At 28.5% G+C, this 13,555-nt stretch overlaps 1 protein-coding gene and 1 long non-coding RNA gene across 3 annotated transcripts in view; one reads left to right on the forward strand and one right to left on the reverse strand.

The window, feature by feature from the left end:
• Positions 1-13,555, forward strand: part of LOC146722481 (uncharacterized) — a 37,771-nt gene that overhangs the window by 23,315 nt on the left and 901 nt on the right. The window lies entirely within an intron of this gene.
• On the reverse strand, positions 1,945-9,465 carry LOC114933925 (pre-piRNA 3'-exonuclease trimmer). Of its 2 annotated transcripts, XM_029306519.2 has the most exons (12): positions 9,252-9,465; positions 8,933-9,173; positions 8,521-8,805; positions 8,233-8,437; positions 7,423-7,524; positions 7,218-7,334; positions 7,030-7,135; positions 6,802-6,901; positions 6,595-6,681; positions 6,383-6,471; positions 4,002-4,100; positions 1,945-2,328 (listed from the first exon to the last, which is right to left on the reverse strand). In XM_029306519.2, the coding sequence occupies exons 1-12, from the start codon at positions 9,377-9,379 to the stop codon at positions 2,259-2,261; spliced, it is 1,629 nt and encodes a 542-aa protein (XP_029162352.2). In that variant the 5' UTR covers positions 9,380-9,465; the 3' UTR covers positions 1,945-2,258. The 2 variants fall into 2 exon arrangements, with proteins under 2 accessions (XP_029162352.2, XP_085340867.1); XM_085484741.1 differs by lacking the exons at positions 1,945-2,328; positions 4,002-4,100 and having other exon boundaries at positions 6,408-6,471; positions 6,595-6,707.

Below are 13,555 nucleotides of genomic sequence, written 5' to 3' on the forward strand. Positions count from 1 at the left end.
GTAATATTAAAAAAATATTCATTAAATTCTCATTGCAGAAAAATTAACTGCAAGTTATTTAAATAACTTGTAAATATACTTATATATATATATATATATATATATATATATATATATATATATATATATATTAAACAGTTCACATATTTCGATTTTATTCATTTTATATATATGCGGTGTATGCATATTTCTTATATTTTATTTTTAAACATACATTTATGATAACCAAGTAAAAATGTGATGAAGAAGAAAATAATTATCACAGTAAATATAATAACGTAATAAACAACTCAGATATGAGAGAAGAATAAATAATATAAATTCACGCGATTTTTCCCACGCTCAATATATTGTTATAAAGATTTCTAGAGCAAAAATTACAAATGGCCAATATAAATGAGGACTGCCTCAATACTTTTTCTATTTAAATAATATATTTTTAAAATTCAATACGCGGCTATAATAAACCATCCTGTATGTATTTACCAAAAATTTAGCGCCAGCTTTTCGCGATTCCAATAAAAGCGTACTCTGAATAATTTACAAAATCCCCGGCATAAAAATCTTTCTGCGATAAGCAACCCCTTTACTTTCATTCTCCATATAGTCTTTGTCTTGAAGGATCGACTGGAGTCAGTCTCGCGACAACAATCGACAGTTGTGAGGAAACGCGCCTCGACGAAGGATAAACGGATTACCGGTGGGGAACTTCGCAGTTTGATTAACCCAATTCCGTAGCCCTGGGTTCGAGCCCACGCGGACGACCTTTACCTCGTCTACGCGGCGCGTGAGCGAGATGGAAGGGATTCATCCCGAGGAGTCCGCACCTGTCATCGGGCACCAGCGCCGACCGAAGCTGACTGTCCGACCGCCCACACGAATTGCTACCGCATTATTTCGAGTGCTTTGGCCTTGGGTAGCGGCCAGAGAAAACTTTTCGCGGAGATATCGCGGGATTCTTCCTCCTGCGGACGAGAAGTACTCGTGTATCTTTGCGCTTTCATCGTAGAATGTATCATCGTCCGTTGCCATAGTTCTCTCTATACGCCCGAATAGACGTGCGTTAAATACAGAACAAATATTCTTTCCCATTTTATGGCGAGAAATTTGTCTAATGCTGCTTTTCGCATTTAAATTTTCGCGAAAAGTCGTTTCTCACACTTGTGGAATTTTAACGTCACGTCACGAGTGGATGATTATTCGGGGTGAAAATAAGAAATATGACGGATGGACCGACGTGATAATATGTGGGGATAATTGTTTTTTTTTTTTACAGAGAGAAAAAAAGGAAGGAGAGGGAGCGTTTCTTTGGCAAACGAGCGTGGAGAAGCACTTCCTGCTCTCGGTTCGAAAACGAGCTTTAAGCTCCGGCCGACTTAAAACTCGTCGAGCTCTCGCCACGAGTCATAATAATAACAACTGCCGCAAAGATTCCGCTCCCGAGCTGAATCTTAAATTTAAACAGAATGGCGACGGGCACATTGCGGTGAAGCGTAAAATGCTTGTCATTTCTGTACCTCGGCGGGCCTCTACGGTTCCCCTATTACGATCTGCGTGTGCGTGTTTGCTCGATTTTACAGGATCCATGAATAACTTTGTTGTCCGTCAAAAATGGTAATTTATACATCGAACGTTTCGGAGCCGCAAATTTTAATGACAGATCCGATAAATCCGTTCGCCAATTTGGTATCGAGCTTTCAACGAGGGTCGTAATTTAAGGATGAAGCAATATATCATGCTAGGAAGTTCAAAGTATTTCATCTTCCATTTTGTTATATTTATAAAAAACATTTTTTACATAACTTTGTTGTCTATCGAAAATGGTAATTTATATAAATCAAGTGTTTTGGAGCCGCAAATTTTAATGACAGATCCGATAAATCCGTTCGCCAACTTGGTATCGAGCTTTCAACGAGGGTCGTAATTTAAGGATGAAGCAATATATCATGCTAGGAAGTTCAAAGTATTTTATCTTCCATTTTGTTATATTTATAAAAAACATTTTTTACATAACTTTGTTGTCCATCGAAAATGGTAATTTATATAAATCGAGTGTTTCGGAGCCGCAAATTTTAATGACAGATCCGATAAATCCGTTCGCCAACTTGGTATCGAGCTTTCAATGAGGGTCGTAATTTAAGGATAAAAAATATACTTTAAGTCATTTGTTTAAACTTATTGCAAATAATATATATTTCTAAATTTTTGGAATATATATCTTCGTCCTAAACATTTTCTTAAAAATATTAACAAATTATCTAAGAGCCTCTCTGAAACTTCTGATGCAGCATCAAAGCGAGGATCCCGCTAGAAACGACTATGCTGCCCCTGGTTTAAAAAAAATCAGTCGATTATGTGATACAAACTTACACGAAGAAAATTTTCTCTTAGAATTTATCCTGAAAATTATGTTAATTATGGGACAATATATATGATATTGAAGTTTCTCTGATTAATATTTATTTTACGATAAAAAAATATTAATAATGTACATAATAAATTTTACTATATTTAACATATTTTATGTTGACATATATTAATATTTTTTATTGTGACAAAAATATTTAATCAAAGAAACTCATGAAATTCTTCTGAAATACCATATCATCCTACAATTATCATAATTTTCAGGGTAAATTCTAGGAGAAAATTCTTTCTGCGCATAAAACATATTTTCGCACAAATAAAACAATAAGGAAATTAATAAATAATAAAATACACAAATTATGAATGACGATAAATTATTTTCGTAATACAAATATTTGAAACTAAAACAACGATATATCCCAATTAATTTTTTAAGCGCTATAAAACGCTTTCATCAAATTAAAGCACAGCTTTAGGAAAAATTAATTTCGTTGCATCTTCTCATGGAACATATATTTGAACAAGCGTTCTATTCAAGGAGAACGTCGCGATCATAAAGAGTTTAAAATTGAATGTTCTAAAAACGTCTGCAGGGTGAAAAATCAAGGAAATCTCGTATGTCCAACTTGGTGATATGACGTGCTCGCGCGAGAGAAAAACGGGAGAGAATCGCGACGATCCAAATTTAACATCTTCACGCGTATTGCACGCGAAACGCATAATGATTCGCGGATTGATATTGAGATGGAAGCGGAAAATCGCAGCCGTAATAAGCGTCGGCGGCGAGTCTTTCACCCGAGTGTTAGGTAATCGACGAGCAGGACGTCGTCGTATAATGCCTTCGCAACAATTGGCAGCGCGAATTTACATCCACGGGAACGTCAACGTTAATTGGGGGACTTTACGAAGCGCGCGCGGCTGCGGTCCGTCGAGAATCATTAATTTGTTTGACGTAACTCGGCGTTCACGTTCGTTTGCCACCACTAATAGGAATTGGATCGACCTCAACGCATCGATCACCGATTAAAATCCCGATTACGACATCGCGATACGTTCCGAACGAAATCGACGCACGTGGAAACGTGACGTCCCAAAAACTGTCGCGGATGATGGATCCCTCGATAGTTCTCGGACATGTAGCTATATAGCATAATTAGTGAACACGAGTAGCCGTACTTGAGACGAGAATTCAATTCTCCTTTCGCGTTTAAGCGTCGCAGATTTTCACAAAATTAAATGAAGAGATGATTTCAATCTATATTTATTTATCTAAATATCTAAATTTATATATCTAAATTTATATATCTAATTTATACATCTAAATTTATTTGCATATCCTCTACACAGAAAGAATTTTCTCTTACAATTTATCCTGAAAATCATGGTAATAAAATATGTTCGATTGATTTTACTATGTACATATATTAACATCTTTTATTGTGATGAATTAAATATTATTGGATATAATTAAATATTAATCAGAGAAATAAAAAAAATATAAAATTCTTCCAAATTCTAAGAGAGAATTCTCTCCGTGTACATTTGAAATTTATGCTTAAGAGCAAACCAGGAATTCGAAATTTATATCGAACTATTATATTATACAATTTTGCATATTGATTTTTTATACGTACCAAAATACGAATTGGATCGAAGGTGAGTGCCGTATCGGATTATAAGGGACGACGTAAAGTTCCTTGTTTTTTTTGAAGTGCTGTAATATGTCTCGTGCGCTGTAAAACGACCGAGGAAAATCGTTCTTGATCATTGCGTCGCAGATGAGGATGTATAACAACGCGACGTTTTTCGATCGACAAGACATAAACGTAATTACGCGTCAAGCCAATTTCGCGTGACAAAAGTTGCACACGTGTGGCACACAGCAGGTCACAATAATAGACCGTTAGTAATAATGTACACACGGTGGTGTAGACAGTGGCGATCTTTTAATAAGCGCTGTAAATATATCCACAAAAGTTCGTTGGTAAAAGCGACATAAAGATGGGAACGATGCCAATGACGAAGAAAATCCTACGCGCAACGTGACAGCGACGAGTCAATTATTTGTACGGGTAATTTTACGGAAAACTTTTATTGTAAAAAGAACAAAAATTCTACGAGATGGTCATTAATTTTAATATAAAGAAGACAAAACGAAAGGAGAGAAAAATATTCGCAAAATTGACGAGGGAATTTTGCGAATTCTGCGACAATAGATCAGATCGCACAAAATATTGTCCTACTTCGTTAAATCAAAAAAATATATATGTAAAGTGTACGTTTTGCCACGAACCCCTGCAGCGTTTAAATGGCCGCGAGATACTTAACGCGTTCGCTGTCTCAACACTGTGTTCCGACAAACAAGCGAAATAGTAATGGATTCACAGTATTGGCGATATCCCACGGTTTGTGTTTGCATACTATCTGAATTAGACAAACCAGGTCGATTGAAATCGATCGTATAATCAGACCGAGGAAATAAACTAAAATGGAACATGTGTTGCGAATCGCCGGGTGAACGTAAAATGATAATTCAATGTAACATCGCGCCAATCAAATGAATGCCGATCGATAGTCTTACCTCTTCTATTATATAATTATACTAATAAAATTATTATATAAACTACTATAATTATATTAATTAATTATATAAATCAATTTTATAAATTAATTACATAATTATATAAATTACTAATAAAATTATATAAACATTTCGATTTCGATCAAATAGCTCATTAATTCATCTAAAACTGCAATTTATAACATATTATTATGGGCGTATTTTTCATTTGATATAATAATTAAAGAAAGCGGGAACAGAAAGAAAAGTTATTCTGTTTTTTCAAGCCTTGATAAATTATTCCATTAATTTCATCATGCTTGAATAATGGTATATCGAATTTTATTTTTGATTTATATTCGTATTTTTACAATGATAAATATTAAAGAATTATATAATTTTTCTTTTCAATACCATATTTATCAAAAATTTATTATGTACATATCTTTTCAGTCTCATTTTGAATTAAAGGAATTTTCTAGTGTACAAGCTTTATTTTTTCGTTTTTTTTTTAAATTTTTTATACAGGATTCATAAAAGCTTTCTCTATCGGAATTTTTTCTACATATTTATTAGTATCTACAGTGTGTTCACAAATTTTTTTGTTATAAAAAATAAAAATTAACTACAGTGGTAATCATTTTGATTTTTTTTTCAAATGAACAGAACTGACCCAATCATGGACATCATGCACCAACTTTTTTTTCATCGATAATTTTAAAGCGGTCCACTGCAGCTAATTTTTATTTTTTTGTACTAAAGAAATTTGTGAACACTTTGTAGATACTAATAAATATGTAGAAAAAAATGCCGATACAAAAAGCTTTTATAGATTCTGTATAAAAAATTTCATATAAACAAAAAAATAACGCCTGTGTGTTTACGCTAGAAGACCTTCTTAAATAATATTAAGTGACATATACATTTTTTATTCACTCGCATTTTAAGAAAGATGCAAGTGAAAATGTTTTGACAGTATAACTGTTTTGTATGAAAATGAAAATACTAAATCACTTTATGCAATGCATTAGTTGCCCTTGGAAGGCATCCAAAATAGTTCCGCTACCGAAGTAGTTTTATATTATTATATCTTTTCCCTCCCTTCCGTCGATTATTTATTTCTATTTGTGAATATAGAAGAAATAAAGCATTTTAAAGATAGCGAATTTGGTGAAATTTTTTTCTACGCGTTGCATTAATGCAATGTTACACTATTTTAAGGATATCTCGAAATTGAACGCAGTTGGCAGGAATCATTTCTTTTTCAATATATAAAGTTGTCCTATTTTTCTCATACAAGATTTTGGGCGAAAAATGTTTAACAATATATTTATATTTATATATACACGTAATATTATACAGAATATTGAAATTATTCAATTTCTTATTTTGATTTTAACAAAAATCAAAATAAGAAAGAGAAAAAGATTTGATAAAACAGTATGGATCACTCACCTTCCGTGATTTGCTACTGCAACTAACACTCGCTTCGATGTATATTGCTTCACGTCAACCGCACCGAATGTCGACATTTTTTCTGCTACCTGTGCAAATATTTCATAACAATGTAGACTGATTATTCATATCTTGCATATATTGTAATATACGAAAGTGCTTAGAATCCTACAACGTATTACATAGTTATCTGTAATAATTAGGTACAATACCTGCAAAGCAGATATCGGCTTTGACGCTAACATTTTCACATAAAGCCATTTCGGTCGAGTCGATACAGGTTCGGGTCCGTCAAGTCTCTGGGAATATCATAATGTGTCGTTTTCTTTTTGTAAAAGAATATATGTAATATGCATTCGGTTGTTCTCTTTTTATAGAGTATATTTCCATTCACAATTGATACTTTGCATTTTTCTTACCAAATAATTTGTACTGCCACGGATAATGTTTATACCATTTGCGAAACATTTTATATTGTTCATTAGTTCTGTATGTGTAAAATGCTTCAATGTTAAGCCTCTAAAACATAAGATTTTTCTATATACCCTACTCATAGCAATATATATTTTAATTTATATAATATCTATACTTTTATTAGAAATAAAAATAAATAATTATCGACTTTGTGTACAAAACATGTAACATACTGTTCATAATGTTTTGTGGTAAATATATGAGCCATTTTAATAAATACATAACCAGCAAAGTAAGAATCCCATCCTGCAGTATGGTATTTCGTTAAAGGTACAATAACTAAAAAAAATATAAAAATTTTACAAAATTTAAATTAGCCATAAAATTGCATACAATCAATATATGCATAAAAAGTATCTACCATCCGATTTGTCTGAATTTATTTTACAAAGGAGATTAATTTTAGGTGATCCAAGTGTTAAATGTTTCTCTGTAAAATATTCAACTAAGCCGCTTAGAGAATTATGTTTCCATTTTTCTGCAAAGATAATAAGAATATCATTAATATACTTGAAATTGTACAATGTATTATAATTTTTTAAATTAATAATAATTTTCTAAATTACGTTCTGTTGGAAGAATCTCTCTCAATTCAAAACTTAAATGTTTTGTATCATAAACTGTTGGAAATAGCTGATGTATATTATGCTTGAAATCAGTGTATTTTTCTGCAAAAAATGTATTATTCATTAATTAAATTTTTTTTTCACTGCATCGCAAATAGAGAAGATAAACATATAAATTAAATGAATGAATAAGCTCGTTAATTTATAAATTAGAGATAACAAAACAACATGAGCCTATTACGAGCTATGTGAATTGATGTCAAACATATATATTTCCAAACTTTACATCAAATCGTATAAATCTACTTTACAATGATACAATGAGACGTTTCGACACTTACTTGCGTCTCTTCAGTCATAATTAGTTAAAACATAGTGAAACGTTGGTTAAGTCAGTACGATGTGATCCGTATAAAGTCAATTCTCCTCTAATATGTCCTAGGTCTCGCGATTTCTATTATTAAAATTTTTTATTACATATAACACTTCTTCAAACAATATAACCGAAATTCAAGTAACTTATAATATAACTAGAGACCTAGGACATATTAGAGGAGAATTGACTTAATACGGATCACATTGTACTGGCTTAACCAACATTTCACTATGTTTTAACTAATTATGACTGAAGAGAAGCAAGTAAGCGTCGAAACGTCTCATTGTATCATTGTAAAGTAGATTTATACGATTTGATGTAAAGTTTGGAAATATATATGTTTGACATCAATTCACTTAGCTCGTAATAGGCTCATGTTGTTTTATTATTTCTAATTTATAGAGAAGATAAATTATTTTTCATGTTATACATACGTGGTAATGGCTTATAAAACTGTTGATGTATAAACATTAAATCTAACATAGCATTATGCACTATTATAGGTTTTTTCAAAGAAACCAGAAGTTTAAACACCTTTGAAAAACCTATGTATGATTCGAGTAATACATTTTCTAGTATAAAACCTTCTTCTTGTTCCAAAACTTTTCTCGAATCTGGTGGGATCTTCATAACTGTAACCTAAAAAATTAGAAAGTTTAAGAACTTTGAAAAATAATTGAGCTTTCTTATGTCTCTCGTAAGAAACAAAATGATTACTATACCATATTATTTCCTGAGAAGGTCCAAACATTTGGGAAACAATTTCTTAACTCCTTGTGCATAAGATATTGAAAAAGTGGAGTAGGAGTGTCAATTTTAAAAGAACTTTCTTCGTCACCTGCTGTATTCAACCATTCGGATACTTGATTGATATAATCTTTGAGAGTATCTTCCTCTTGGAAAGATATAGATCTCTCCACATTGCGAAATAATACATTCTCCTGTAATTGTTTCTGCAAGATTGCTTCGTCAGCCTCATTGAGATACGAAATGCCTTTATAAGCAAGCTGAAAGTTTTGAATACACATTTATTGTTAGTCTTTCAATAGCAAAGTGAAATGGAATTTCAATTTGAACTACATGCTGTGTTTCGTTCTTAAAGTCTACAAGTAATTCATAACGAATGCAATATACTTTGTTGAAATCAAAGTCATACGTAGTCAGGAACTCTAATGCAGCAATATGCCAAACAATCTGTCTACTCTTTGACAGAATAGGAAGAGACTTAGGCAGCAGAAAGAAATTGAAGGCCTCCGCTGTGTACTGATTTTCATTCTGGACTCGTTGGAATGCAGTAATACCAAATTGAATTATTGTGTACGACTGAATATTGCATCTCTGGTTCTTATAACGCTCCTCTATGGAGTCAAACAAACTGCAATGATAAAGAAATGATATTAAAATTCCCTAAAGATATTATTCGAGCATGTATTTAGGAAGTTTCAAAACTAACCTATTTTTCACATCCTCGACATTTATACCTGTCAATTCCGTATCAATCCCTATGAAACTCGCATCTTTCAATGCACGTTCCAAATGCGGATATATCGTGCTAAAATTTTCATTCGTAACTTCAATCATAATAATATTCTTTTAGATATGTGCAAAACAGTGTGAGATAAACGACAACGTGCACTCTGTTCTTTTGTTCTTTACAACGATACCGCCATTTTACACACACACACACACACACACATATATATATATATGTATGTATGTCATACAGTATTAAAATTTTTTAAATGTATTTAAATTTAAATGTAATAAAATTTAAATATGTAGATGCAGTATTAAAATTTTTTTACATATATCAATATATATATATATATAATAAAATATATGTATGTATATATATATATATATATATATATATATATATATATATATATATATAATATGTAATATAATAAAATATATTCCAAAAAGATAAATAACTATAAAAAAAGTAAATCTTATTATACCTACTTATATATATATATATATAACAAATAAATTTCAAATATTACAATTAGTAGAGATAAAAATGTTTTAGAAAATGTTAATCCACAAATAGCATTTTTCAAATGGAAATTAATTTTATTTATGAAGAAGCTGTATATTTGATACTTTTTATAGATGAATATTGATATCGTTGCAATTAAAAATTCGTTTGTTTTTGTTTTTAATTGAGATGGATTTCTTTTCCATTAGCTTTACAAAAAAGAAATTTACACTTTTGAATAAAGAAAGAGTTAATCAATCATATGAGTTTTTAAATATAATTGTAAATATAATTGAAAGGAAATATTATAGATTATGAATTAACAAAATCTTTAAAATAGAAAAGTATTTTTCAGACGTTTGGATTATTGTTAATTATATGGTAAAGAGGATAATATTATATACATATAATATATTTTTGTTTTGAAACAATAATAAGTTTGTATAAGAAACAGTATTTGCTTATGTAAAATATAATCTTATTAATTATAATTTAGCAACTTTATATTTTTGATATGTTATATTCATATAACTTTTTATAAGAATGTATACATTTATTTAAACAAATTGAACATTTACATTTGAAAACATAAACTTATATTATTTTTAATACATTTTGTTAAAAGTATTTATGTAGAATATATAATTATACAAGATATTTTATATATAATATACAAAAATATTTATATAAAATGTGTTGTACACATATATTATATATAAATTAGAATATATATATAAATATGTTATATAAAAAATAATGGATATCTAGATAAAAGACTTTTTCAAATGTGCGTATCTACACTGTAAAAAAATATGTAATATATTACACAAAAATATGTAAAATTACACAATAAATAATAGAAATGCTTACCTTTTTATTATTTATCATGTAATTTTACATTTATTATTTATGTAATTTTACATATTTTAAATGTAATTTTACAAATTTTTTTTACAGTGTATACTTTATTTAAAATATATATGTTTACAAATAATTAGTTACAGTTATGAGATTATTTTGCGCTATATATATATATATTATATATTATATATTATATTTGTATAAATATAAATATATAACTATATAGATTATACAAGACATAAAATACCTAAAGTATAATATGATAGATATCTGTAAAAAATATAATTATATAAATTTATGACAAGTTAATTATGTTTTATAAAATACATCAAAAATAACCAATATCTAGATAAAGACATATTTAAATATTTAAATGTGTGATGATGCTTACCATTAAAAGATAATTAAAATAATATAAGTTTGCAGTTAATTTGTTCCAATTCTAAATTCATTTACGCCATATATATTATAAAGATAAAGCGATAAATTTGTCAAAGAAATCAGTTTTGATCTTATTTTATCAATATGCTTCGTTCGTTTGTGTGAGACATGATTTAAGTCATTAAAATAAAAATGCTGTTATTATTGTTCATGTCCATGATAAACACATATTATTTTTAATATTTCAAAACCTGTGTCCTTGTTGTTAAACCTTAAACATATGACGACTTGTTAACTTATATTTACATAGAAAATGAAATTAGTGATTAGATTTGGAATAATTAGTATTATGAATGAAGATCTTTTTGATTACGTGCCTTGTTTAAATTACAGATTAAAAAATTATTACTCTTAAACTTTATCTTATAATTCATATATATATATATATATATATATAAAAGTGAGAATCTCTGTTTCGTTCAGGAAAATATTCTCGTGTTCTCTCGAATATATATATATATATATAATATGTAATATAATAAAATATATTCCAAAAAGATAAATAACTATAAAAAAAGTAAATCTTATTATACCTACTTATATATATATATATATAACAAATAAATTTCAAATATTACAATTAGTAGAGATAAAAATGTTTTAGAAAATGTTAATCCACAAATAGCATTTAGCATATAGCAGGAAAATATTCTCGTGTTCTCTCGAATATATATATATATATTCGAGAGAACACGAGAATATTTTCCTGAACGAAACAGAGATTCTTACTTTTATATAAATATACATTTATTGCACACATATTTTCAAAATAGTGATTCAGATTATATATTCAAATTATAATAAACAACAAGTATATGACATATTTAAATATATTAAAATACAAAACATATGTTATAGCAGAATGAGTGTAACAGATTCGATTATTTATAATTTTTTATAAAGTGCTAACATTTATTAAAACTAATGTGTATGCATATTAATTATTTTACATATAAAAGTGCATGCAAGTAATTAAGGAGTAATTAAAAAACTCTACAGTATTTTATCAATCATAAAACTTACTACTAAAATTTAACGATCATTCTGCTTCTCTATTACATCTTCTAAATTGTATTGTAGCTGGAGGAATTAAGTCGTCGTCAAAGATCAAATGCGCAAATAAATCTGATGTTCGTCTATATGGACAAAATATTTGTTTGCATATATTACATTGTTTAATCCTTGGTCTACCCCAGTTATCACGTGAAATTACTTTATAGGATCTTCTTAACCAATTTTTGATAGTATAATTATAATTGTTAACTTTTACATGAACATCTATTAAATGTTTTTTTATTGTCCACAAAACATTATCGTCTAGATGATATATTTTCACACAGGAACGACACTGTGCGACATCATTTTTTGATATGTAGAAAAAGAGATTCCACAAAAAAATCATCCAATTATTATTATTGCACTTATACTTATTCCAGCGATTTAAATGTTTCCTCTTTATGTGTATCATGAAATTATTCAAATTTTGAAACATCATAAACTCTTGTAGACACACGTTACATGTTACATTATTATTATTCATTGTAAAATATCTCATTGTCCAGTTTTCTTGAACTTTTTGCATTGTCGATATATGGTGTTTTCTTTACTATAACCGATTGTATTTTAATTATGAAGAGAAGATGTGTTTCCAATCGCGCGAGAAGTGATATTTGAACTTAATAAAACAAAATAATCGCGAATAGATATACAATATTTTTGTTGAAAATGACATGTACACAGTTTAAATTTGTTCAATTTGTCTCGAATGTCATTATTTTTCATTATGTATTTACAATAACATTTTAAAAGTGATAAAAATATGTATATAATCTACGTAAATATATGTGCAAATATATAAAAAGTGTGTGTATATATATATATACACAAGTATGAAAATAAGAATTTTACAAAGCACTGAAAAGATTCAAACTAAATATATATGTTATTTTTAAGAGCAACATATATATCTATATCTATTCGTAACCTTTTACTTGTATTATTATATAGTTGCATGCAAGATTGGGTAATAAACAGTTAAAAAGTTAATAATTTTTTAGCTTATTTAATTTAAAACTAATTAATTTTTACTTTAAAATTAATTATTTCTTAAACTTAAACTTATTAATAATCTTTTTTTAAAAGTTAAACGTTTTTTCATCTCTGAATGCCATTACTTTTTTCGACAAAATTTAGAATAAAAATTTTGTCTTTTATTTGTATTTGAAATACATCTTTTTCTTTAAAATTCGAGTTCAATTACTTATTTATCAAAAGACATTTTAATATAATTTTCGATAAAAAAAAATTAAATTAATGTTATATTATATCGTTCATAACATAATGTTGGATCTGTTTAAATATTGCAATCAATAATAAGAATATTTAATGAGAAAAATAATACGATAGGATATCAATAGAATATTCTTATGAAATAAAATTTAATAAATCACAAACGCAACTATAGTATTCTAATA

Source organism: Nylanderia fulva, unplaced genomic scaffold, assembly GCF_048542155.1.
Source record: "Nylanderia fulva isolate GAGA-0341 unplaced genomic scaffold, ASM4854215v1 Scaffold31, whole genome shotgun sequence".
NCBI classification, from domain to species: Eukaryota; Metazoa; Arthropoda; class Insecta; order Hymenoptera; family Formicidae; genus Nylanderia; species Nylanderia fulva.